The sequence below is a fragment of the Protopterus annectens genome, chromosome 2.part2 (genome assembly GCF_019279795.1).
Source record: "Protopterus annectens isolate FY-2018-M chromosome 2.part2, PAN1.0, whole genome shotgun sequence".
NCBI classification, from domain to species: Eukaryota; Metazoa; Chordata; order Ceratodontiformes; family Protopteridae; genus Protopterus; species Protopterus annectens.
In genome coordinates this window covers 729504369-729532168 of record NC_056730.1, presented here as the reverse complement: position 1 = coordinate 729532168, position 27800 = coordinate 729504369, and the positions used below count along the sequence as shown (strand labels likewise).

Sequence of the window (27800 nt, the reverse complement as noted above, 5' to 3'; positions counted from 1 at the left end):
ACGTTTTGCACTAAAGAAACTGGAGTAAGTTCCGAATCCTACCTGGTCTGCTGGCGAGCAACTTCACTTCTATGGTTGCTTGATCCCCTGTGATTGGGTGGAACATCCGGGATCCTCTTGGGAACGTGAGGTGGAAGAGCAAAGGGTATGGAATAACCTCTGGTGATAATTCTTTGTACCCATTTGTCTCGGGTGATGCTTAGCCAGGCTTCTGAATACAAAGAAATGCAACCCCCGACTGGCTCCAGAGAAGCACAGCTGGGCCCCACATCAGAAGCATGGAAAGGGAAGGCCTTGAAATGAATCACTGCCTCCCTGGTTTTGTGGTCTGCCCCTGCCTCAACTGCATCTACCATTTGCTGCTCCTCCTCTGCCTCTGAAGGAGAAGTCACCCTGTGCATCCAGGACAAACCTCTGGGACTTCTTGGACCACATCTTGCCACTCCAACCCTTGGGGTATGGTCTAGAGGGGAAAGAAACAGTCCCATGGCAGACAGCGTTTTCCATTCTTGCTCGCATCTGGCGTCTTACCTTGGGTCCAAACAAGGAAGAACCAAAGGCATTGGTAAAGGTAGACTTGAACAACTCCTCAAAATTACACAAGCGCATACAGGAGTGCCTCCGAAGGGAAACCCCTGAAACCGCTGCCCTGCTTGCTCCATCGGCTGCATAAGAAAATCAGCCTCATGGAGGAGTTAATGGAATTCAAGGTGAAAAACTGAGCAGACACCTTATCAGGGACTCCTTCAGCAGATGTACCTTGTAGTCTCTCCCAACTCCTTAAGGAGATCTCTCTGATGCTTTGTAAAATGTGTTGGGTAGTTCCGTGATCAGAGTGTGAATGCCGCTGACAAAAAGATACGCTTCCCGTATCTATCCATCATTAGAGACTCCTTGACCAGCGGATGGACAGACGTCTCCGCTCGTTCCTTCTTAGTGGCTACCACAACCACCATGGCATCTACAGGCACACCCTTGGATAAAAATTTCCTCTCAGAGAAGACAAATTTATTGCGTCTCCTGGGAACTGGCTCCACAACATCAGGAGTCTCCCACACCTTCCGACTAACATGGTCGGAAAGTTAGTCGAAAGGTGGAGACACAAGAGGCTGAAGGTTGAGACTCAAAAGCCTTCAGGTACACAGACTCATCAGAAGGGGTAATAGTGGGCCAGCTGCACCTCTGCTTAAGGATCTCCAAGAAGTCTACAAAAACATCAGAGGACGACTTGGGGGACCATTCTGACTCCTCGAGGTCTGTCTCGGAGACTAGACATCATGGGAGTCTACATGCTTCCTCTAGCTTATCCTCTTCCAAGGGGGCTCCTCGGGATATTCCAGGGAGATCTCGGAAGAGTGGGGGCCACCAACCAGGGGCTCCTGAGGCTGCAGGTCTCGGTCGAGAGAGGGAGAAGGTGCTGAGGAGGAGGTCTGTGCCAGAGTGGGAAGAGTGTTGCTACCCCTGGGTGGAGCTGATTAGTGGGACAGCACACTTCGCATCATCCCAAAGGCAGACCTCCTTGGCTCAGAGGAGACGGAGAAAGTCATCAGCTCAGAGATAGATGTAGGATCCGAGCTCACCCTAGCAAACACACCGAGAGGGAGACTCTGAAACAAAGAGGTCTGGGTCCAAGTGTCCCTGTCGGGGCCAACTGGGGAACTTTGGCTCCTAGACACCATGGACAGCACCGAAGGTGTCAGAGCAGAACTCTGCTCCAAGACGGCCTCGGGGGGTAGCTGGAACAGAGGGTTCTACAACCAGCAGTACTGAACAGTCCAGCTCCAAAGCCTGGCACTGCTTGGAGGAACCACAACAGGGGGAAATGGACTCAGGTGGCTCCGGGACAGACTGGGTCAGAGTCAGCAGCATTTTTGGCAAGGCAGATGACTTCAGGAGTCACAGCACTACTGTCTCCTGAATCATCTTCTGATAGGCTCCTGGAAGATCTGGAAGACACAGTGTGGGAGATGTGGACCTCTAAGACAGGGAGACCTTAAAGTTGGGAAGACTGCAAGGGATCTCTGGACCGGCTCTGATGTTTGCTATCAGTAATCTGCTCCGAAATCCATGGGGCTGAAACTGAAGTCACAGTACCAACGACCTCAATCAGCTCAGAAATCAGTGGAGCAGAGGAGGTAGAAGTCTTGTCCGGTTTAGAAAGTTTAGGAGGTGGCTCCGAAGCACCAGATGGCGCTGGGAATGCTCTTGGTAGATTTAGCCTCGTCTTTTTTGGATAAATGGGATTTCGAGGAAGACAAACTGGCCCAAGTCTTCCTTGAAAGAAAGCTTGAGGAGACATTTCAAAGTTAGCTTGTTCTTCCGCTCCTGTAGAACTCTAGAGCTGAAGGAATGGGAAAACAGGTTTCCTGCAGATTGACGGCTCCGAGGCAATACACAATTACTATGGCCATCCGTAATTGACATTTTCTGGGAGCATTTTACAGAGGGTTTATGGTATTTTGCCTCTTTAGAGATGCAGAAAAATAAACACAATGAGGACTAGGTCCTCTAACTTAAATCGGGCCTAGCACTAGGAAGAGAAAAAAAGGCAGAGAATTAGGTCCTCTAACTTAAACGGACCTAGGTAGAGAGAAAGACTAGGTGGTTAAATTGCTAACTAGACAGCACACATACTAATACGGGCTATGTAAATGACCAAACATTCTCAGTGAAATCTACGGTCAAACACTAAGTCGTAGAACAAGGGTCGAAAATATCAAGACACTCTACGCCAACTGAACAGCTAGATATCCAGATAAATATCTAAGGAAAGTCCAAACACTAACTCTCTAATACTAACCAACACTGCACACGAAAGACAAGGAAAGTGAGTGCAAACGCGCACCTTAACTGGAAACACTAAATATCCAAGTAACTATTTAAATTCCAAACTCTACAATAAGGACCGCAAATATCAAATAAGCACAAATGCGCATGATAAACTGAAAAAGACTGGCACGCAGGATACCAACTAGAACAAGGCCAATCAGTTCTCAATAAGAATCTGCAGTAAAAAAAAAAACACTTCAGCAAGTCTAAAACTACTCGTAATACCATTTAACACTTGGGCTGTAATACAATAAAAACAGAAAAAAAGTGTTTAACAGCACGGCCAAGAAGCAGCACATCTGAACTCTTAGACAAGGCAAACAAGATGGGGAGATTGTAATGGTGCACCATGGGATACCTACTAGCCACAAGCCAACTAGAAGACTTTGAGCTTTGTAATAGGCAGAGTCGGAGCAGAGGATCGGCTCCTAACCCATGTGCAAGAATGAAGGCGAGATAGGACTACAGAACAGTTTATTTTCGAGTGGTTTCTGCCTGTATTTGGATATTTCTTCTTGCTGCTGTGGTTATGTCATTTTAGTTAAACTGCCTTGGAAGCCCCATCAGGCAATAGAAGACAAGAAAAGTCAGCAGTCAAATGTCAAAAACTCAGCCAAATTTACCCCACCCCCACCCCAAAATGGCTAAAAATCCATCATATAATTTATTAGTGAAGGCATAACAGAAAATCTTGCAATCAAGCAAGGTGTTCACATTCTGAACAAAGGCATGACTTACATTTTAAGCAAAAGATCAAGTGAGAGACACTTCTAGAATGATAAGTTTTATTTTATATCAATAAAATAAAATGCTAGGATTAAATACCTGGGGAGGAGAGGCAGAAGCGGTGTCCTTGACGGGACTTGATGGCTGCGATTCTAACGGATGGCTGATGCTGGTGGAATTCTGGGGTTGATTTACTTTCCTAACAAAACAGGACAATGTTAACAAACACCTACAGAGAAGCAGGTGAACACTGCAGTTACGTCAAGAAACATATGGCAGTTCTGTGCTCTTACTTACCCGCAAATAAATGAGCATTGTGTACTTAAGGTATGCATAGTAAGCAGAAGGGGAAAGATGGCTAAGAGTAGGGTCAGAAGCTATATTACTTTTCTTAAGCTCACATAGAATGTCTGCAGTTAAAACTTAGCAAGCAGTACCCAGTATCAGCTACTGCTCCATATTATCTAGCATAAATGCAGGCCACACCGAAACAGGAAACATTTTCAAGAACAAAATTAAACACCTGTTATGAGAGGAAAGAAAATAAAGCACTCGCCTAGCAAGTATTTGCTCCAGCAACTGCTTATCACCTTCCAAATATCCTGGCCAATCTTTCTGAACCTCTTTATGGAGAGAGTCTTTCAACACATAAGAGTTGTCCTTGGGATTCAAATTTGCTACCTACAAACAGACAAGTAGAATTATTACTCTGGCAAGCAACTTTTCAAATGCTCATACATTCATAATTTCAGTTACAATTGCACAATACAGAAGTTTAAATTATGCCATCTGATACAGGAAGTATGGGGAATATGCTACAATGAACAAGCTCTTACTGAGGGGATATTTTTTCTTTGCGATAGCTATTTGGATAAGTTATACAAATTTAAAGTTTGCCAACTAAGCCTTTGAACAAACCAGTATAAACCTTTGGACTGCTTGGTATAAAATACATGATTAATGTGCTGGTGTTTTTTTCCCATGACATCCCCTCCCTGGGCCAGTAATCAAGCAGCCTGAATCCTCGCCACTGACACTGGAGATGGACATTCACATGGAATAACAGATACAAACAATATTCCCAGATGCAGCTGTCTGCATTAAGCACAATTTCCTTCAAGAGCACACAGGGAAAAGTACAGTTGTGTACACTTACCATAAATGTAGATGTAGAGTGTATTCACTGTTGCAGTCATTACATTTGGGTAATCTGCTGGCTGCCTGCCCTCAGTCAGCCTGATTAAAAAAGTATTGGGTCCTACATCGGTTGCTGTCCTTTCTTCCATGACGTCAGGGGTATAAAAACATGCAGCAGACACCATTATATCAGTTTTTCTTGCCCCAGATGTCAGGTGCCCCCCAAATGGGGAGCAAATAAAATTAAAAACACAAAAATATACCTTCAACCAAAAGCAAATACACCAAAAAGGCTTAAGCACTTTAAAAGTAGAGGTATAGCAAGAGAAAAACAGGGGGATGGAGGGAGGGTAACCAGGACTGCAACAGTGAATATACCAATATCTACATTTATGGTAAGTGTACACAACTGTACTATGTTCCTCGTGTTTCACTGCTGCAGTCATTACATTTGGGTAGATCCACAAAGCTATGGTTGGGAGGATAAATTTATACACCATTAGGACCAGCTATAAGGCCATGCAAAACAGCAGTGGCAAAGCCAGCTCTGGATTCAGAGAAAATTGGTAAATTATGCTGCTTGGTGAAAGTATGTACTGAACTCCAGGTATCAGCTTCTAGAATATCCCTGGTAGGAACACCTCTGAGAAAGGCTGCAGAAGAAGATGCAGCCCTGGTGGGATTGAGATCTGATCCCCTGGGGGATAGGTTTTCCATGGTGCTTATAGCAGAAATTAATGCAATGGCTTATCCATTTAGAAATGTTTTTTTTTTTTTAAATAGCCTTCCCCTCTGCCCCAGGATCAAGTGCCACTAGCAATTGTTCAGATTTTCTTCGAAATTTAGTTCTGTCCAAGTATAATCCAAGTAGTCTGTGCACACCCAAGGAAATGCAGAATCCATTCCCCTTTGTTCTGTGGATTGGAATAGGTTGGTAAATGAATGGACTGGTTAAGAGCCGCACTGGATACCACCTTGGGCATGAAGGATGGACTGGTCCTCACAGAAACCCTGTCCGCATGAAAAATAATGTAAGGCTCCACTGCCATAAGGGCCTGTAATTCAGATATCCTTCTAGCTTAAGTGATTGCTAAAATGAAGGCCGTTTTCCAAGAAAGAAATTTTAAGTCTGCAGTAGCAGCTGGCTTGAAAGGAGGTAGTGAGCTTCTCCAAAACAAAGTTAAGGTCCCAGGCAGGGGTAGGAGCTCTCCTGGGTGGTCTCAAGTTCTCTGCCCCTCTGAGATGCTGCTTGAGCAGGGGATGAGGATGGTTCTGTGTTACAGTGAGCTGAAATAGCTGAAGCGTGGATTTTGAGAGAAAAAAGACAGACCCTTGTGAAGCATTTCAGTTAAGTACTGCAAAATCTGAGGTAAATTGGGCGCTGCTGTGCTCATCCATAAAGACTGGTTCCAGGCAAAGAATCTTTTCCATTTGTCAGCATAAGATTTTTTAGTACTAGGTCTTCTCCCCTCCAAGATGACAGCCATCACAGGTTTGCTGAGGGATGCTAAGGGTGAATTTAAGTGATTAGCCAAGCTGCAAGGTTCAATGTTGGGAGCTGAGGGTGCAGAATTTGGTTCTCCTGCTGAGACAGCAAGGAAGGTGTCTGAGGCAGGTGCCATGGAGACATTTGTGACGCTGCGCAGGAGTGGCCAGTCTGGAGCAATCAAAATCATTTTTGGTTTGTCCTGTGACTTTTAGCAGAACTTTGGAGAGTAGAGGCAGAGGGGGGAAAAGGCGTAGACTGACAGGTTTTTCCAGCTGAAGGACAGAGCATCCATTTTCCAGGCTTTTTTGTGAGGAAACCTTGGGCAAAATTTGTCCAACTGGTAGTTCTGGGGGGAGGCAAATAGATCTGTCTGGAATCCCCCATTTGCTTGTCAACATGTTGAAAATATGTGGTTCCAGTTTGCACACGTGTGGGTCCATGAGATTTCTGCTTAGTCAGTCTGCCAGTGTATTCAGTTGTCCTGGCAGGAATTGGGCTTGTAGTTGCACTTGGTAGCTCAGGGCAGTGTTCCACAATGCCATGGCTAATCTGCAGAGGGGGCAGGAATGTGTACCACATAACCATGGTGTTGTCCGTCTTTACTATTATTTCTTTCTCCACTATTGTTTTTATGTAGTTATTTACTTGTTTACATAATAGATATTTGAAGGCATTGGTTCTTCTGCGTATTTGTACAGCCTTTTAAATCTAGGCATAGCCGATTTTTCAAACATTTAAAATAGTCACTTTAAATTTTAAATTACTGTTCATCTGAACCAATTATTTTTTTTGTATAAAAGGAAAAGAATTTATGGTGTTTTTGTTCCGAGGAAGTCATTTGACGAAAGAGCTTGACTGGATATTTTTGTGGACTGTCAATTAAATTTTGTTTTGGGTTGTAGTACATCAGCTCCCGAGTGGATTTGTGTTTTTATTTGTGGCGTTTTTCCACTCCTACACCCCGTTGTGGTAATTTGTGCACAATAAACAGGACATGCTGGAGGGGATAGATTCCTGCCCCAGAGACTTCCCATACTCTGGAACAGGAAACCCATCTATCTCAAGCAAAGTTGTTCATTAGCACTCAAGAAAAATGGGAAATACACCCTGGGGATCACTTCTGTGTCTCTGCTAGACAGTGGCACAGGAAAATAACTTTCTTGGGTGGCATAAGCCAGGGAACCTTGTTGGCTAGGCTTAAGTAGGCCCTTAGGCCGATAGCCTAGTACCTACCTATGAACCTTTTTACAAACGCCAGATGGCCTGGTTTTCTACCTGAATTGGACAATCGTCCAGGTATGGATATATCTGAATATTTCTTTGTCTGCAAAATGCAATTACTGGAGCTAGGCACTTTGGTTTGTCTACTGCACCCAGGGTATTCACAAAGGGCAGTGCAGAGAACTGAATGCAAGTAGCCTGCTTTGAAGCATAGGTATCTTCTGCAAGATTCCCTGATTGGGATATGTAGTTAAGCTGCTGCTAAATAGAGTTTCCAACCAGGCATCTTTGCCTAGCATAGGCAGTAACTGGTGAAGAGTCAGCATCTTGAATTTTGGAATGTCCAGAAATAGACAGGTCCAGAATTGGACGCCATGATTTTGTCTTTTCTGGGTACCAGGAAAAGCCTGGAATAGGAACCTTGTTCCTTTCCCTCTTGATCATGGGGGCTGTTCGGCCGGTACCAGAAGAGGAAAAGTACTTGCTTCTGAACCTCTGCCCACTGATTTGGGGGCAGGTCTGGCCACCCGTCTGGTGTTGGCAACGTGTGGAAATGAAATCTGCATCCCTGGGACACTATTTAAAACCCATTTGTCCTGGGTTATGAGTTCATAGTTTTTTGCATCAACTGCAATCTCTCCCCAAAGGGGCGGAGAAGAGGCAAGTGCTTGGTAATTTTAAAGGAAAGTCACCGTGACTGTTCACCATACAGGGGTGTCTTATTTCAAAATTTGGAAGTGGAGGCCCCTCATTGCTTAGTTCTGAGAGTCCCTTTGGACTGAAACCTGGTGCTTTTGGTGTGTCTGGGCTGGGCTGAGTGGATCTGGAAGGAGCTGGAAAGGACCAATTCTTAGGCCAGTGCCTACTAAATTTTGGAGGTTGCACTTAAGAAATCTTTTACAGTTTGCATAGATATAGCTTTATCTTCCATCTTTAGAACTTCTTCAGCCTTACCAAACAGGCGGTCCGGATTTAAAGGAGCATCCAACAATTTTGCTTTAACATGATCAGGCTGAGATTGCTCCTTATGCCAAGCATGCCTTCTAAGCACAGACACAGTAACAGCAGCCCTGCAAGAGGCCTCAAAAGAATCAAAACCACATGGCAAAGTATGTTTTCCAACTTCTTCAGCAGAACGCAATAAATCCTGTAATTTTCCACAGTCAGAAAACATTTTCTGTTTAAGCAGTCCAATAATATGCTGTTGATATTTCAACACATGAAATTGGCAGTTTAAAGCCCTGATTGCCAAGGCTGCAGAAGTATAAACCTTTTTACACCCTCTATCCAGCGCCCTGGAGTGTCCATCAGAAGGGGTATTATTTTTACCAGTAGAAGCGCTGATACCCTTAGGCCCCTGAGAAACAGTTTCTGGATCCGCAACAGGATTTTTGAAAAGGAACTTGTGGGACTTGGGAACCCTGTAGTATCTTGTCAGTTTTACTAGGAGCCAGAGGCAGGGGATCAGGGGCCATACTGGATTCCGAAAACACAACAATGTCTAGTACAGGAGGTACAGCCAAAGACCTATGCTGAGGTAGAAGGAAATCCCTAAGCCTCTTTTTAGATTCAGAAAATTCCTGACTTTCCCCAGTGGAAATGCTCCCTTAAGGTATGTAAAGTTTCCCCTAAAGAAAAGTCCTAGGGGGGGGGGGGGTGAGCAAAGGGAATGGAATCCTCCATCAGAATCCTCATAAGAAGGTATGGACAAATCCAGGCCATTTGAAGAATTAGAAACAGAGTCCTGATCAGAAGAGTAATAATCAAGCTCAGCCCTACGCCTCTTAGAAGGGGGGGGGTGACTACCCCTGAGTAGAGCAATAAGATCTTCAGCCATTTTGAAGATTTGTTTTTAGGCATAGGGGCCTGAACATGTGGCCTGGGTGTCTTTTAGACGTAGATTGAGATTTAGGCCTTGGTATAGAAGTTGGAGTCTGTTCAATATGCAAGTCTGTAGGCCTGAATACACCCTCAGATGCCGGTGCCTGCACAGCAGCTTCGAACCCATCCATGGTATAGACATCCGCGGGTTCCACAGGTGAAGCATCTCGCGGCATGCCTGACTCCGAATGGGTCTCAGAGGCCTGAGAGTCCGAAGTAGCGGGTATCAGGGGCTGCGAAAGCACCTCACTGAGTACCAGCGAACTGGTAACTGGCTCAAGCATAGTCGGCAGTTTTGGACCTCAAAGGCCTGTCTTTCTTTGCATTTTTTTCGGAATTCCGGTAGGTGGATGACTAACTGAAGTCATTTCTGGATAATTAAACTGAGAACAGAAATATTTAGAGGCAAAAATGTACAGACTGCTAGTGCACTGATTAAATAAAGCACAAAACCGACAGCAAGATGCATTGTAGTCAGGGCCTAGGCAAGGACTACAGTACAAATGAAAATCTTTGAGGTATTTGCCTTCCACAAGTAATGCAATTATTAACTTTTACTGACATCGGTAAGGAACAAGAAAAAGTTTCCCCAAAGGGGTACTTGGCTTTAAAGTTGAAGACTTCAGTTCTGAAACTCAAAATGAAAATTTTGGGAATCTGCCAACCGGCACTTGCGAACTGCTTCTGCATGGCACAAGTCTGATGTAATGGCGTCTGCTGCATGTTTTATACCCCTGACGACCAGACGTCATGGAAGGGACAGCAACCGACGCAGGACCTAAGACTTAGTTAATCAGGCCAACTGAGGGCAACCTGCCAGCAGATTATAAAAATGTAATGACTGCAACAGTGAAACACGAAGAACATCATGCTCAGTCTGGGGTCTAGGTTTCTCTATCTCCCTCCAGGTCCCCTATAAAACTTTCCACTGACACAGCTATAGAGTTGAGTCCTCAGACTGTCCAAGCCAAGTCCTCTGAAACCAATACTTCATTGTCCCTGTTCAAGCAGACACACACTCATTTGATTTTCACACATACACAGAAAAGGCTGGCACAGATTTACTAGCTATGCCCCCTTCTGCCCAGACTATAAGGTAGTTACACTGCCACCAGACACTCCAAGTCAGCTACTCTAAGGCTCTTATAAAGGCATCCAATTATACGGAGTGAAATTAATATTAGTGCAAATGGTAGTGTTTTGACCAATACAATAAAGCTTTGAATGGCCAGAGTCAAACAGATGAGTACTATCAAAAGGTTAAAATATTCTCTAAAGGACCAGCCACAATGAAAAGTTAATATATTTAATAAAAAACATGACAATACTAAATATTTACAATACACACCAGAGTTTCAAGCACAGGAAATACTAAATAGATTCACACACACAGAAAAACAGTACTCAACTAATCCCACTATTTTCCTGACTGATCTAAAGAATTACTATTTTCTGGTTCACGTACTAGACCAAGGCAAGATGAAGTAGGAGAGGGGTCCTTCCTGTGTCAGGTTTCAAAAACAGAGTGCTCTGAGACTTCAGTCTCATGTAGTATTAAATCATTTTTGTGATGGATTATAGAATTAATATATTCAAAAGGGAGACTTCTGTACCACCAGAAAACATAACTTTAATCAGTTGAGCACTTTCGTCTGTGTATTAACAAGACTTCAGCAGAACAATAAATGAAAACAATCACATTTCCTTTTATACTCAGTTAAACAATTCAGCACTCAGTTAAAATGTAAAGCAACACATACTAAAACAAAGGCAATAAGAGTTGTGCAATACACTGCCTATATCAAAATTACAACCAATCATACTGTTTCATTTTCAAAATACCTGAAATGCTGGTACATTCATGCAAACCTGGATATTCTGTAGCATTAAGCCTCAATTTCCAATGCAATTCACAGGCTTCCAACTACTCAGGGACCACTTTCCCTTGTAAATCACTAGTAATCTGTTGTACTACCAAAACCTAAAGGTGTGGTCCTTAAACTTCAATATGTTTGCTTAATGCATTACTTTTAATTACTCTCAAAATATCCAATGTGTGTTTATTATATTTTTGAACAAGCTAGCCGTCTTGCCCAGATAAAATGCAGGACAAGACGAACATTTAGCCATATATATATTACATTCTTAGTAAACGCAGTTAAAGTGTGAATGTATGTTAATTTTGAAAAATTTAACAAAAATATTGCTGGACTCCATAATGTGAACATTGGGTGCACCTACCACACTTGAAAATAGCTAATCTAAGACTGGACTGATTTTGATTACCACTATTCTGCCCTCTTTCAAACAAATCTTTAAAATATACTTCTTGCCTAAACAGAAAATTTGGGGTGTTACCAAATAATTGTAACAAGTCGTCATAATCAGAAGTTACTCAAGTTTTTCTTGACTGACAATCAGTTTTATGTGCAAAGTAACCAGCCAAGTTTTTATTCTTCGTATTGGTGAATATTCCTGGGTTACCATTCCTGCCATCTTCCGCATCTAAAATGGGAAAATAAACCTTTTTGCTAGAATCTCATCTCTCAAAGTAGACAATAAGTGATCAGGGTAACCTAAACACTTTTAAAATGAAATAAACAAACTGATTTTGTAGTCACCATCCTAGCCACCCTCACCAACTTACCTTTGACAACTGCTCTTTTTTGAAAAGGAGGGTGGCAGCTAGAATATTCCAGGTATGTATGAATTTGAAAAGGTGGATTTCCTAAAGATCTTGGACACCACGGAATTACCACGGTCAAAAATAATCTCCAAATCAAGATAATGAATAGTATTCCGTGCTATATTGGTAGGTGAATTTTAGGAAATCAACCGTGTTGTTAATATAATTAAAAATTTCCTGTAGTTTTTCTAGGGTACCCGGCCAAACCAAAACATGTCATCCAAGTATCTTGTGTAGTTGGAAATGAAATCAAAATATTCACTCTGAACTACAAAATTGGTCTCACAAAGGGACATCACTATATTAGCAAAAATGGGGGCGCAAGCCACTCCCTTTTGCCTGAACATTTGTCCTTCAAAGAAAATGAAATAATCATCAAGTACTACCTCCATTAAGGTCACTACAGTAGTAATCCTGTGTCCTTGCAAACTTATTAGAAATGACCAACTGCCTCTCCAGCCAACTTAGCCCCAGTTCAACGAGTACGCCACCAAAGAGGTTACAGACATCAATAGCGACCGTAAAATCAGACCTCAGATCTGAGCCGGCAGTTTTCAACAGCTTTAGATCCAAGCTCCAAGCTCCTCCCCCTACACATAATCCCCTGCCAACCCTGACTGACCTCAGATCAAGTTTGCCTAACAGCAGAAACTGCTAGAAAAATATTATTCAAGAAAAGTGGGTAAAACCCATGGACCTGAGTATGAATACATTCGCAAGTGAGGGGGCAGGAGGGAGGGACAGTTGCTGACAAATGAAGTTTACCTACTCAGATGGAACGTTATGGTGAGTTCACAACGTCTTAATCTGAAGTAGTTAACTTCATTTGTGCAGCAACCTATGGGACAGAGTCCCCAGCTACCTGAATCTTGGGTGGCCTTCATGGAAGGATGTTCCGGAGCACTGCAGAGCCAAAGGATGCTCTCCCTCAGAGGCAGACAGAGTAGAGTGGGCATGGACTCCCTGAGGTGCGGGCTTGCCAGAACTTTCATATGCTAGAAGGATACACTGTGAAATCCATCTAGACAGTGCAACTTTAGACACAGATTTACCCAAGTTAAATTTGGCAAAGGAGACTAACAACTCGTCGGATTTCCTATGACCAGATGTCCTGTGGATGTAGAAGCGAAGTTGTCTATGCACATCCAATGAGTGTAATTTGTATTCCCCTTTGTTACGGTAATTTGGAAAAAAGACCGGCAGGTTAATGGACTGGTTAATATTTGATTCAGAGGCAACCTTGGGAAGAAAACAGGGATTGGTCCTGTAAACTCTATCCTTGTGAATGGTCAAGTTTGGAGGTTTTACACAGAGGGCCTGTAGTTCAGAGACCCTTCGAGACGAGGTGATAGTGACAAGAAAGGCAGTTTTCCATGACAAGAATTTAAGATCTACTGAAGCTGCAGGATCAAACGGGGGAGCTGTCAAGGTCTGAAGAACCAGCGTTCAATCCCAAGGAGGGACTACATCCTTCACTGGAGGTCTGAGCAGAAAGGTGCCCTTCAAAAAGGTCTTACACAATTTCATGGTGATCAAAGGGCCCAGTTAATTTCCCACGTGATAATGAGAGATAGATGCTAGTTGAACCTCGACTGTGGAGAAGCTAGCCCCCTGATGAAACAGCCCTGACAAAGTCTAATACAGCGGGCAAAGGAGCTGTAAAACGATCCAAGTTATGGCATTCCGCCCAAATGGAGAAACGTTTCCATTTGCTACTATAGATCTTTCTAGTAGAAGGCTTGTGTGCTGCTACTGGAATAGTTTTAACTAGAGGAGATACCGGGAGTCCTAGCTACGAGTGGAACTGGAGCAGCCAAGCTGTGAGCTTGAGATTGTCCAATTTCGGGACTGGGAGCTCTAGGGGGTGGGATATTAGATCCGGACGGGGATCCAGAACCCAAGGAGGGTTCACCAGATGAGACCAAAGGTAAGGGAACCAGGTTTGACGAAGACAAAACGGGGTAATGAAGATAATCCTGCTCCCCAACTGGCTGGCTTTCTGAAGAAACTTCATCAGGGGAAGAGGGGGGTAAGCATAAAGAAGACCGGGAGGCCAAGCATGCACCAGAACGTCTCTCGGGGGTTCCCCAGAGGGGGAAATGAGAGAAATAGTCGTAACATTTTGTTAGAGGGAGAGGCAAAGAGATCGCAACAGGGTTGACCCCATTTGGCAAAAATCTGATTCACTATATCGGGATTCAGAGACCACTCGTATGGTAACAGGATGGTGCGACTTAGTTTGTCTGCTAGGATGTTGGACCGCCCCAGAATGTGCATAGTTATGAAAAAGCGGTTGGTGGAGATCGCCCATTCCCACACCCTCATGGCCTCTCGACAGAGTGGCTAAGACCTGGTTCCCCCTTGTTTGTTGATGTACCAGACAACAGATATATTGTCTGTCTGAATCGCAATCGTTCCTACAGGAAGAAGGTCCTGAGGTGCTTGCAACACTAACAGCACTGCCCTCATCTCTAGGATGTTGATATGCAGTGAGGTCCCACATGCCTTGGACTGTCCTGCCCGAAGAACCCCACCCGAGGCGGCATGCATCCGTGGTCACGGTGGCTAGTGGAGGGGTCAGAGAAGGGGTGGCCTTGCTGGAGGTCCAGAGATTGGAGCCACCATAGGAGGGCCCTCCTGCAAAACCTGCTGAGGGGAACGGGATGGCTCAGAGGATACTGAAGAAAGGATCACTGGACCTGAAGGGTCCATTGTAAGACCCTCATGTTCAAACATGCCATCGGCAATAGGTTGATTGCCGCTGCCATTGAGCCAAGAGCCCTCAGGACCAATTCCGCCGGAGGAGCTGGAGATTGTGGAATGGCCCGCACATGTAGCCTCAGGGTTCATAGTCGGTCTGTGGTCAAGAAAGCTAGGAGTTTGTGTCTAGTCTGGCCCCTATGAAGTCTACGGTCTGAGTCGGAGTAAGAGACGACTTCTCTATGTTGATAGTGATCCCCAGCCGGGGAGCTAGACCGAGAAAGTAGTTTCTGGCTGCACAGAGTAGATGCCTTGTCGGGGAGGTCAGGAGCCAGTCGTCCAGGTACGGGAAGACCTGGATTCCCTGAAGCCTCAGGTGGGCCGCTAACACTTTGATCTCACCACAGCCCACAGGGTGTTCACCAGATTCCCATAGGTTGCTGCACAAATGAAATTAACTACTTCAGATCGCCTGTTTTATCGACCTGTTCAAATTAGACAAAAAATGCCAGGAGTTTCTGCATATATATGGAAATACCTGTATGACCCCCTTTCAATTGTTAGTCTAAAAATCTAGAAATTAAGTCTTAGATCTTTTGGCATCTATAATCAGCCTAAATGGTGGATTATCTAGGGTCTTCTGTATTTTGGGAATACCAAAGATACTCCCAAAAACTGGATGTTCATTTTTCATACAAGAATGTTCCTCTAATGTAATGTCGCCTTGATAAAGCATGTCATTTAGCAGTACATCTATTTTGTTGCAACATTAATTTCAGTGAAATTTCTTCCTGTTCCATCAGCAAGAATTGCATTAATAGCACACACAATCTACTTGATCCATCACTACCATTCCATTGCCTTTATCTGGCTTCATTACATGTATTTTGTCACATACAATATCCTCCAACAACCTTTTTTCTTTGTGTTAAATTTTCATAATATTGTGCAGATGTACTACCCAAACACTGCCTAAAATCCAATTCACACTTTGTCAAAAAGACTTGCTTATTGTTTAGTGGTGGATTAAAAATACATTGTTTACTCAGGGAGGTTACCAAGGCATTCCCAGCATTTCCACTGTTAACCCACATACGTAAATTTAATTTTCGTAAATAGAGCTTGAAATCCAAGTAAATCAATATTGCAATTCCTGACCGACAAAAGAAAAGTCCATCAACATGTGAAGGTAAAATCCTTGACAGTAGTTAAACTTAAAATCTCCTACTGAATTGTACACAATAGGAAGTGCAGCTTCTGTAAAATTCCTATTTAAATTATCAGCAAGCAACAAATTGTCCAAACGCACAAATCACCATAAACAGACTTTTTCTGTGAAATGTCGACAATATCTAATATGCTGCTGAAGGTTAGTAAATGAAAGCAGAGTTAAGGTAGAGCTTGTCTAATGAATCAAGCTGTTTGTCAAAGTCAACCGATGCAGCCATACCCAACTAAATAGCAGAGATATTTGAATCCAAACCCATAATAATGAGAGAACAGCTACCTGGTGAGACAAAAGATTAAATTACTGCCTCTTGCGGTTAAGTGGCGCTCCACTTCTTGGAACGAGCTCCCGGTACCTGGTAGTCGTTCTGTTGTTCCCTATCCCGATATGCATTATTCTGAGGGCGTTGAAAGGAAAAATGTTCCTGCTGTGCCCTATTCTGCAAACACTCAGTCTCACTGAAGGAACCTCAAAGGGGGGCCGCTCATAATCCCCTGGGTCAAGTCATCGCGTTGTCAGCAGTTGCTTCAAATTGGTTTGAGGTCTCCGGTTGCTAAGCGACACATTTGGCTTGGGATATACCCTGTCATTAGTGTATTCATCCAAGTCCCTTTCCAATTTGTTGCACTTGAGTATTTTTATACTTACCACATTAGAAAAAGTGTCGTCAAACTGCCCTTTCATTTGGGTATACAGCAAGTCATTCATAATGGACTGAATATGATAGCCTAGCTCAGAGTGTCCATTTTGATAGTTATACTTAACCATAAGCTTTAATAAATCAAGTCCTGCCGTATTAAAGATGCTCAAGTTCTTTAAGGAATTCAGAATTAGAGGCTCCATTTGGTAATCGCCAGAGCCTTAGTCCCTTAGGGACCTGATTTATTTCCAAATTCCTTTCCAGATATCGGTTCTCCAATTTTAACTTTTTATACTGAAGTGTAGTTTCAAATACTAATGCATTGGCTTAAGGCAAGAGCTTCACCAGTGCGTATCCAACACCAGGGTCTGTGTTAAAATTAAAATAATTTGTTTTCCACGTTGTTTTTAATCAAGACAAAAATATAAGTGTTGGTGTTGTCTTCAGTATTTGGTGTAACCTGTGTTAAAGAAACATCTAAACTTACAAATTCCTGCAACCACACTCATGGAATTCTGAAGCTGAACTGAATGTAAAGAAAGTTGAGAACTCGTGAAGTAAACTGATTTGCCATTGTTTGAGACAGCTGTATTAGTCTGGCTAGCAGCAGCAAGCCCACCTCCTCCAGGAGCACCTTTAGACAACCAACAAAGCGGCAAACAGCAACAAATCTATTCAGAAGGAAGAGACTTCTGTAGTGCCAGAAAATACTTTACTCAGTTAAGCGCTTTTGTCTGTATATTAACAAGACTACATCAGAATAAATTAAAACACCACACTTCCTTTTATATTCAATTAAGTAATTAACCAGTTAAAATTTAAAAGCAACACATACCAAAACAAAGGCAACAAAAGTTATGCAATATGCTGCCTATATCAAAACAACCAACCACACTATTTTTAAAATACTTGAAATGCAGGTAGTCATTCAAACCAGGATATTCTGGAGCATTAAACCACAATTGACAATGGATTACAGAATGACATCACATACATCTGGTCATCTGACTTCTGGTTCCCATACTACCTCTCCCTTCCTAGAAAATGACCCAGAATCTCGCACATGTTACCATACAGCTTTGCCAAGATCTGTTGCAGCTTCTGGTAGTCAAAATCATGACACTTCCACTCTTCCTACAGGAGCTAATAAACCATTCTCTAGCACAGATATTTGGTCTGCAATCAGAAAGAATAGTTGTGTAAAGTCTTACCATAACCATAGATGTCCCTTGTCTTCTATATGTTGCAGTATTCGTAACACAAGGGAGAATGACAAAACTAAAGCTTGGGAAAGGTTGGGAGGAGGATAAGCTGATGCTTTCTCTACAAATCCATTCAAGATTGCTCTTGCAAACCCAGTTCTGGACCTGGAGACTGTCAAGTTTGTAGTGTTTAGTGAAAGTATGGACAGAGGACCACATAGCCGCCTCCAGTATACAGCCAATGTCCAAACCTTTAAAGAATGCCCCTGAGGAAGAAACTGCTCTAGTAGAGTAAGCCTTCATTGGGGAAGGGACTTACTATTGGACAAATAAAAGGAGATGGCTTTAGAAATCCAGTTGAAAATATAGTTTGCTTGGAAAATGACTGAGCAAGAGCTCTTGGTTGGCAAGAGCCAGATGGTCAGTCTTACAAGGCTTGGTTTTGTCAAGGTAGTATGACTTGCCTATGCACATCTGAAGTGTGCAATAGTCTCTCACTGGGACACAGACGGGGAAAAAAGTAGGAAGGTTAATGGACTGATTTATGGATAAGTCATTTACCACTCCACCGAAGGCAGTGTATGCTGAGGCGCTAGAATGCATTAAACCAGTTTATTTCCTGGACTGGACTGTTGTATTTGACCACTTCGTGCGTGCAGTTTTTGTGGTTTAACACAAGTCATTTACCACTTTGGGCATAAAGAAAGGGTTAGTGTACAGGGAAACACTATCTTTATGAAAGGCAGTGAAGGGGGGATTGGACATCAGGACCTGCAACTCAAACACTTCCAGCAGAGAATGGCCACTAACAAAACACTTTTCCAGGTGCAATGCTGCAGGGAAGAGGAGCTTGCTGGTTCAAAAAGGTTCTAGGTCCTAGTGTAAGCTACTCTAGCACAAAACTGAGATCCCAATGAGGTACTGGTTTCCTTGGCAGTCTGATATGAAGGGTGCCTTTAAGGAACAGTTTTACCTCTAACCTAGAGGACAAAGGTGGAGAGACAGGCAGACAAGCAGACATGGCTGAAAGGTGAGCTTTCAGCTAGAGTGGGACAACCCAGCCCTCAATTCACACAGAAAGGGCAAGACCACCAGAACCATCAGACAGCGATTGTAGGTCCTTTTTGAGACACCAGATGGGAAACCTTTTCCATTTGGAAATCTAGGATTTCCTAGTTGTGGGTTTTCTGGCCTCCTGCAGAACTTGTAGCACATCTTAAAAAGGTCTATATGGGATCACAACCCTATCACCCACAAGGTCAGGTTCATTGTTTACAGTTGTGGATGTACTATGATCCCCTTGTCCTATGAGGGGATCCATCCTGCAGTTGAAACTTGTGAAGACTGTCCCTGTCTAGGTGCAGAGGAAGGGGGAAACAGTGCTGCCTTGGCCAAAAAGGGGTCACCAATAAGATTTTTGGCTGATGCATACAGAAACATCACCCTCTAACAGAAAGGCAGAGAACCCACCTTCCACACCAGGGGGATGTGGGACCCTGGCACAATTTTGGAAGTTGTTTGCTCACAGGGGAGCAGAGATCTGAGGTGTACCCCAATGAAGGATTAGGCCATCCTTGTGCAACATCCTTTCGTGGGATTAGGTCATGGCCTGCTTAAAGAGTCTGCCACTGTATTCTGGGCTGAGGGGAGACAGACCACCTGAAGGGAGATTTGGCTTTGTAAAGCCAATTCCCAGACAAGTAGGGTTAGTCTGCATAGAATCCAAGACTTCGTTCTTCCCTGCTTGATGTACCAAAGTGCTGTGGTGTTGTCTGCGAACTACCTTAGTACTCCTGGAACTAGGTTGCGTTTGAAGATTTGTAGTGCAAAAACCAGCGCACACATCTCCTTTACATCGATATATTCCTGTGCCAGTTTGGGAGACAACATCTCGGATCCTCCAGGCTTGAAGATTTGCACCCCAACCTGTCTGAAAAGTCTGTGAAGACCTCTAGGGAAGGAAGGAGTGGTTGCAGACATATGCAAGGGTTTGTTTACCTCCAGGATCCACCAATTAATTCCCTTTTCATGAAATGGAGTGGGATCAGAAACTCTAAAGGAGGGTATTGCAGCCATACCATTTGGATACCACTGCAGCTTCATGTGTAGTCTTGCTACAGGTATCATGGGGATTGTGGATGCCATGTACCCTAGGAGACTGAGGAAGTCCCAGGCTGTGAACGACTGAAGAGTAAGGATGCTCTGAAACTAGGAAGTCAGGAACAAGACCTCCTGTAAGGGAAGAGGCTAGCATTTTTTGTTTGTATCCTGCATCCCAGGAAAATGGGATCCTGTGAAGGGGGCGAGAGAAGACTACTGGAAGTTTATATTGAACCCTAAACTCTGAAGAGAAACAGTGAAGGAAAGGTTTTCCTGAAGTTATGAGGACTATGCCTGAATCGGGTGATCGTCTAGGTAAGGGAATATTTGAATTCCCTGCATTCTGCAGAATGCTATCACCGGAGCCAAGCATTTTGTGAAAACCCTTGGCACCATACAGAGACCAAAGGGCAAAACACAAAACTGAAAACTTGAGGAAGCAACGGAAAAACACACTTCTGGAACACTGGGTGGACAGGAACGTGAAGACAGGCATCTGTTATGTCTAGGGACACCATAAATGCATGGGGAAGAATCAGAGGAAAAAAAGAAGGTAAAGTCAACATACGGAAAAGGGACTTTGAGAAGGTGTTTAAATGGGAAAGGTCCAGGATGGATTTCCAAGGGACATCCTTTCTGGGACCAGGAAAATCCTGCAATAAAATACCTTACCTTTTTGGGAAGTGGGAAAGTACACTTTGTCTACACTTACCATAAATGTAGATGCTAGAGTGCATTCACTGTTGCAGTCATCACCTGTGGGTTATCCCTGCTGTGGTAGCCCTCGGCCAGGCCAAATACCAGAGTCAAGGCTTTTCTGCATTGGCTGCTGTCGCATGCTGCCGGACGTCAGGTTGTCAGTGCTATAAAGGAGTGCAGCCAACGGCATTACATCAGTTTTTCTTGCCCTAACCTGTCAGAGGCCAAAGTAAATATGGTGAAGTGGTCCTGGTGGCTAAAAGTCACCTTTGTCTCCCTAAAATTAGATACAAGGGGGAAGGAGGGGGGGAACCAGGACTGCAACAGTGAACACTAACATCTACATTTATGGCAAGTGTACACAACTGTACTATGCTTTTCGTGTTTCACTGTTGCAGTCATCACCTGTGGGAGGATTCGCAAAGCTGAAGATAGGGATGGTAGGCTTAAGTAGGATACATAGGAATGGGTCAGCATGCCCTGCAGAAAGTACAGTTGTGTACATTTACCATAAATGTAGATGTTCTAGTATATTCACCATTGCAGTCATCACACTTGGGTTATCTGCCTGCAGGTAGCCCTCAGCCCGAATACCAGAGTCTTGAGATTTCTGCATTGGATGCTGTCGCCTCTTCCACGTCGTCAGGGGTATAAAACATGCAGCCAATGCCATTACATACGTTTTTCTTGCCCCAGATGTCAGGAGCCCCCAAAATAGGAAGCAATTACATGGTAATGTATGGCCAAAAGGAGGATAGGTAGAAAACATAGAAGAGTCAGGGGGCACTCAAAACTCTCCTTAATATGGAGAGCATCGATATCTGTGCAGTAACAGAAACCTGGTTCAGGACTCCCAAGAGCACCCCAGCAGTATCAGGTATATCTCATACCATGCTTTTCGGCCCCAAAACTTGGACCGAACCACAAAAGGAGGGGGAGTATCGATATTCAAAGATACCCACACCTCCAGGTTGGTGGCAAAGCACAAAGCATCAGAGACTATCCATGTGCAACTAACAGTGGGTAAAACTGCCTTCCAGTTTATAGCCTGCTACAGACCACCCTCCCAAACCCAGGAACCCCACTCGGCCTTCCTGAGAACACTGGAAAATATGAAGGTCTCTCCGAACACCATTACATTGGGCGACTTCAACTACCCAAACATAGATTGGGAGCATTACTCTAGCTCCAACATGCTTGCCCAAAGCTTCCTAGAATTCATAAACTCAAATGCTATGGAACAACTTACCACTCCCACAAGAGGGGAAAACATACTGGACCTGATCATCACCAACATGGGGACTATGCTCCAGACCAGAAGTGTATCCTTCACTGGTAAGATCAGACCATAAACTGATCTCAATGGTTATTCACATCCCGACCCAACCCCCTGCCCAGAAAACCACAGTGAAAAACTTCTCTAAAGCAAATTACACACTCCTCAAAACTGAGGTGGAATCCTTCAAAGCCCCCGGGCCTGTGGAAAATATGGCCCAGACCGCAGAATCCTTTATAAATGCATTCTATGAACACCTTCAAGAATGCATGGATCATGCAATCCCAAATAAAACCAAGACCCAATCCTCCAAAGGCAGACAACCTGTCTGGTGGACCCCAGCCATAAACAAACTATACAATAGGAGGAGGAAGCTACTACATGAGAGCAAAATCCCAAAAAGGGAAGGCATCTCTGATCAGTATTAGCAAAAAACTAAGGGCACTCATAAAATCGTCAAAGGCCAGCTTCGAGAGAAAAATTGCACAGGACACTAAGGTTAATCACAAGGCTTTTAGTTATGTTAGGAACCTGGGTGGGAATTCCCAGATATGCTCAGAATTTATTCAAAATGACAAAATACACTGATCCCCACAGACATTGCCAACATCCTAGCTGACAGGTTCAGCGCAAACTCCCCCCCCCCCCCACCAAACTCCCCCCCCTCCCCACCAAAAGGGCAAATATCTATCCCAGCAGAGTGCTGCCCCCCTGACATCTCAGATGCTCCTGCAGGTGGGAGCCGCCCTCTCCAAAGCAAAAAACACAGCATCAATGGGACCAGACGGTGTCCCAGGCTGCGTCCTACATGAACTCCAAGAAGAGCTAAACCCAAACATAAAACTACTGTCCATTCTCAGCCTTACTACAGGATATGTACCCAAAGAGTGGCGTACAGCAACAGTGGTCCCTCTCCACAAAGGTGGTGCCTCAACGGACCCTGGAAACTATTGCCCCATAAGCCTGACCAGCTTGGTCTGCAAAGCTATGGAAAGCATCATGGACCTCAAAGATATTGGGGACCTACAGACACTGGATCCTACCCAGTTTGGCTTTAAGGGCAGATCCTGCCTCTTAAACCTGGTTGACTTCTTTGAAACCGTCACCAAGGCCATTGACGAAGGGAAGGTGGTCCACACAGCCTATCTGGACCTCGCAAAAGCCTTAGATACAATACCCCACTTGGGCATTATAGATAAGCTCACCAGCTTAAATATAAACCCCTATGTCACTAGATGGGTTGCAAACTGGCTCAAGGACAGAACCCACATGGTTAAAATTGCTGGAGCCATGTCAGACTCCAAACCAGTTACAAGTGGCATCCCACAAGGCTCAGTCCTGGGACCTCTCTTGTTTGGTATATATTTCTCGGAGGTACAGGCCAACACGGAAGGACTGTGGCTGACCAAATTCACAGATGACTGCAAACTGGGTGCCATAATTGACTCTCCAGCCGACACAAGCATCCTCCAAAAGGGCCTCAGAAACAGACAACTGGTGCCAGAGCCATGGCCTCAAGCTAAACGCCAAAAAGTGTATAGTCATCCCCTTTGGCAAAAACATAGTGCCCACAAATTACCACATAGGTGGTAATCCATTAAGTACAGAAGTAATTAGGGACCTGGGGACCCAAGTTGATAGCAATCTCTCATTTGACAACCACGTGGCCAAAGTGGTTAGAAAAACATTTTATATAGCCCACCTAATCTTGAAGGGATTCACATCTAGATTAGGTGAGGTCATCGTGCCTCTTTACTCATCCCTCATCAGGCCCATAATAGAGCACAATGCCCCTTTTGGGATGTACCTTACCAAACACCTGCAGCAACTGGAAAGACCCCAAAAGTACCTCACCAACAGGATTAAAGGGCTCAAAGATGCCATATGCTGCCCGGTTAAAGAAGCTCCAGCTCTACTAAGTGGCATACCACCTGCTCAGAGGTGATCTGTGCCTGACGTATAAGGCCATGTCCAGCCCGGAATTAAGGGACATGCTGCACCTCAAAATCCAAATCCCATCGAGCTACACGCTCGAGAGACTTGAACCTCAGCACTGAAATAAATAGGACATGCTGGAGGGACAGATTCATAACCCAGAGGCTCCCTTCACTCTGGAATAAAATCCCAGTCCAGGTTAGGCAGAGTCCCTCATTGACTCTCTTCAAGAGGAATCTTGAGTGGATGGGAGATCATAGGTTTACCCCGGGTATCACTTCTGTGTCACTGTTAGACAGAGGCACAGTATACTAACCTCGAAAAAGGGCATAGCAAAATGAATTTAAAATGGGTGGCGAAAGCCAAACACTCTGGCTAGGCTTATAAATGCCCTAGCACAGATAGCCTAGTATGAACCTATGAAATAGTCTGCTTTGAAATAGCCTTTCCTTCTGATCCTGCAGCATATGTCACTAGTAAATGCTCAGTTTTTCTTAGAGCTTTAGTCTTGCTCAAGTAGAATCTTGGCTGTCTGTGTACGTCCAAAGAATGCAGAATGTTCCCCCTTGTTCTGTGGATTTGGATAAAAGGTTGGCAGATGAATAGTTTGGTTAAGAGCCACACTGGAAACCACCTTAGGCATAAATGTTGGATTTGTCCTCCGACACCCTGTCTGGGTAATATATGATAAAAGGCTCCACAGCCATGAGGGCCTGTAGCTGAGACTCTTCTTGCTGAAGTAATTGCTAGTAGCAGAGCTGTTTTCCATAAGAACTTTTATATCAGCAGTAGCAGCTGGTTCAAATGGAGGCAGGGTGAGCTTTTCCAACACAATTGAGGTCCCATGCAGGTACTGGTGATCTAGGAGGCCTTAAATGTTTGGCTCCTAAGATACTGCTTTAGTGAAGGATGAGAAATGATCGGTGGCTCTGTATTGTAATTTTTCAAAATGGCAGAGGCATGGATTTTAATTGATGAGAAAGCTAGGCCTTTGTCAAGCATCAGTCAAGTATTGCAATATCTGAGGAATATTTGGTTCTGCTGCATCAGTTCCTTCTGCTAGATTCCAAGCACAGAATCTCTTCCATTTATCAGCATAAGATTTTCCAGTACTAGGCCTTCTGGCTTCCAAAATGACATCCATCACAGCTTTACTGAGAGGTGTTGTTTGTATAACACCATGATCAGCCATGCTGCCAGGTTCAGTGTCTGGAGTGGATTGTGCAGGATCGGATTGTTTTGCTGGGACAGTAGTTGAGGTCTGAGGTAAGGTCCAAGCTGGGCATTGAGACAAGTTCCTTGGGACTGGGTACCAGTATTGGCGGGGCCAATCCGGGGCAATAAGTATCATCTTTGGCTTCTCTTGTCTGACATTTAGTAGGACCTTGGGAAGAAGAGGCAGAGGAGGAAAGGTGTAAATTGATAGGTTTTTCCAACTGAAGGATAGTGCGTCCACTTTCAATGCTTGTCTGTGATAAGTCCTTGTGCAGTATCTTTTCAATTGATAATTTTGAGGAGAGGCAAATAGATCTATGTCTGGGCTCCCCCATTTCTTTATCATGCTGAAGACTTGTGGATAGTTTCCACTCGTGAGGGTCCATCAGGTTTCTGCTTATAGTCTCTGCCAGAGTATTTTGTTTTCCTGGCAGGAATTGAGCTTGATGTATTTGCTAAGTCAAAGCTGTGTCCCACAGTGCCATGGCTATCTGAAAAGGAGGTATGAGTGCGTGCCCCTATACCATACAACTGTAGTGTTGTTCGTCTATCAGTAGTTGTCCTGGATGAAGTAAGTCCTTGAAGGCTGTCAGGGCATTTTGAACAGCTAGCATCTCTTTTTGGTTGATATGTAGATGCATTTGTTTTTGGGTCCATATGGCCTGGATGCATCTTCCCGCCATGTGGGCCCCCAGGCATAATCTGATGCATCTGTTAAGGTTTGGCTGGCAAGGGGTAGAGTGAAGGCCCATCCCATGTTTTGGTGACATGCCTTTGCCCACCACAGAAACTCCTGTTGTAGGCAGGGAATGAGAGGAATCATTGTTTCCAGACTATGACAATGTTGACTCCATAAACTTTTTAGGTACCATTGAAGTTTCCTCATATGCAGTCTTGCATATGGAATCAGTAGGATGCAGGATGCCATTAAGCCCAAAGCCTGCAGAATTTGTCTTGCAGATAACTGGGTTTTTGTTGCCAGTTTGAAGTAGTCAGTTGCCTTTCTGGCGTGAGGCAAGACATCTGGGCAGTTGTATTCAAGCTTGCACCCAGGAAGGTTATCTTTTGAGAGGGTACAAGTTGTGATTTCTTTTCGTTTATTGTGTACCCTAGGCATGTTAAAAGCCTTTTCACAAACGCCAGGTGTTGAAGAATGTCCTTGTTCTCTGCTTGAATGAGACAGTCATCAAAGTAAGGATATATTTGTACACTTGTCTGCAAAAAGCAATTACTGGTGCCAGGGACTTTGGCTTATCTGCTGCGCCCAGGGTCTTTACAAAGGGCAGTGCAGAGAATTGGTAATGCATTAAGGCAGCTTTGAATCTAAGGTATCTTCTGCACGATTGCCTTATTGGGACATGCACATATGCCTCTTTTTAGTCTGTCACCAGCCAAGCATTCTTGCCCAGCATGGGCAGAAGCTGCTGCAAAGTCAGCATTTTGAATTTTGGAATGTCCAGGTGTTCAAAATCGATAAATCCAGTATTGGCTGCCAGGCCTTGTCCTTTCAAACAGTAGAGTAAAAACCTTGTCCTTTTTCCTGTTCTGGTACTGGCTGAATGGCCCCCATATCCATGAGGGACGTAACCGGTTTCTGTGCCTCTGCCCACTGATTTTTTGACAGATCCAGCCAACCGTTTGACATTGGCAGAGTATGGAAATGGAATCTGTATCCCTGTGATACTATGTTTAGCACCCACTTGTCCTGGGTTATTAACTACCAATTTTGAGCAAAAAGTGATAATTTTCCCCCTAAGGGTGCTGCCAAAAGGCAAGTGCTTGGTGAAGGCAGAAGAAAGTCATTGGGACGGTTTTCTGTAGGTTTGCGCTTTATCTCCTCCAGATTTGTAGATAGAAGCTCCCCATTGCTTTGACCTGTATGAATCCTGTGCCTGGTATCTGGAACCCTTAGGGCATCTGGATTTGCCCCTTTGAGCTGTCTGACAAGGAAGGACCAATTTTTTTGTAGGCCAGTGTTTACTGAATCTTGAAAGAAGTCTTTTACAGTTTGCACTGACTTAGCTTAGTCTTCCATTTTCTTTAAAACCAACAGAGTAGCATGCTGTAAAGGTGCAGCCAGTAATTTAGCTTTAACATGATCAGGCAAATTTTGCTTTTAGTCAGGCATGCCTCCTAATCACAGATACAGTAACTGTGGCTCAGCCTCTAAGGAATCAAAACCACATTGCAAAGTAAGTCTTCCAACCTGTTCAGCTGCATGCAATAATTCCTGCAATTCTTTATTTTCTGCACATTCAGCAATCGCATAACATGTTGATACTTGAGCATATGAAACTGGCAGTTTAAGGCACTAATTGCCAAGGTTGCAGATTTATAAACCTCCCCCCCCATCTATCCAGTGCCCTTGAATCTATCCAGTGCCCTTGAATCTGTCAGAGGGGGTAGGATTTTTTTGCTGTTGAAGCCTCAACTCCCCTTTGGACCCTGTGAAATACAGCAGCAGGGTTTCTAAATAAAAATTTATGCGAGTCAGGGACCCTGTAATATCGGTCAGGCTTGCAGGGAGACTGAGGTAAGGAGTCAGAGGTAAAGCTAGACTCCAAATGCACATCATCCACAATGTCTAAAACAGGGGGTATTGCTAATGGCCTGCGCTGAGGTAGAAGAAAATCCCTGAGCCTCTCTTGATTCTGAGAAATCTTGACTTTCCCAGTGAAAATGCTCCCTCAAAGTATGCAAGGCTTCTCCAAATGAATAATCCTCAGGAGGCGATGCAGATGGTATAGACTCCTCTTCATCAGTATCCTCATAGGGAGGTATAGATAATTCCTTATCAGAAGAGGAATAAGAAATAGAAACCTGATCTGTAGATTCA

The 27800-nt window shown here is 44.0% G+C and overlaps 2 protein-coding genes across 2 annotated transcripts in view; both read right to left on the bottom strand.

Moving 5' to 3' along the window:
• The window catches only part of GLRX (glutaredoxin), a 380777-nt gene that overhangs the window by 119351 nt on the left and 233626 nt on the right, over positions 1 to 27800 (bottom strand). The window lies entirely within an intron of this gene.
• The window catches only part of ELL2 (elongation factor for RNA polymerase II 2), a 213953-nt gene that overhangs the window by 57699 nt on the left and 128454 nt on the right, over positions 1 to 27800 (bottom strand). The window contains exons 5-6 of the mRNA XM_044064460.1: positions 4112 to 4236; positions 3655 to 3754 (exon numbers count right to left, since the gene is read on the bottom strand). Coding sequence (XP_043920395.1) covers positions 3655 to 3754; positions 4112 to 4236 — 225 coding nt within the window. The remainder of the gene's footprint in view (positions 1 to 3654; positions 3755 to 4111; positions 4237 to 27800) is intronic.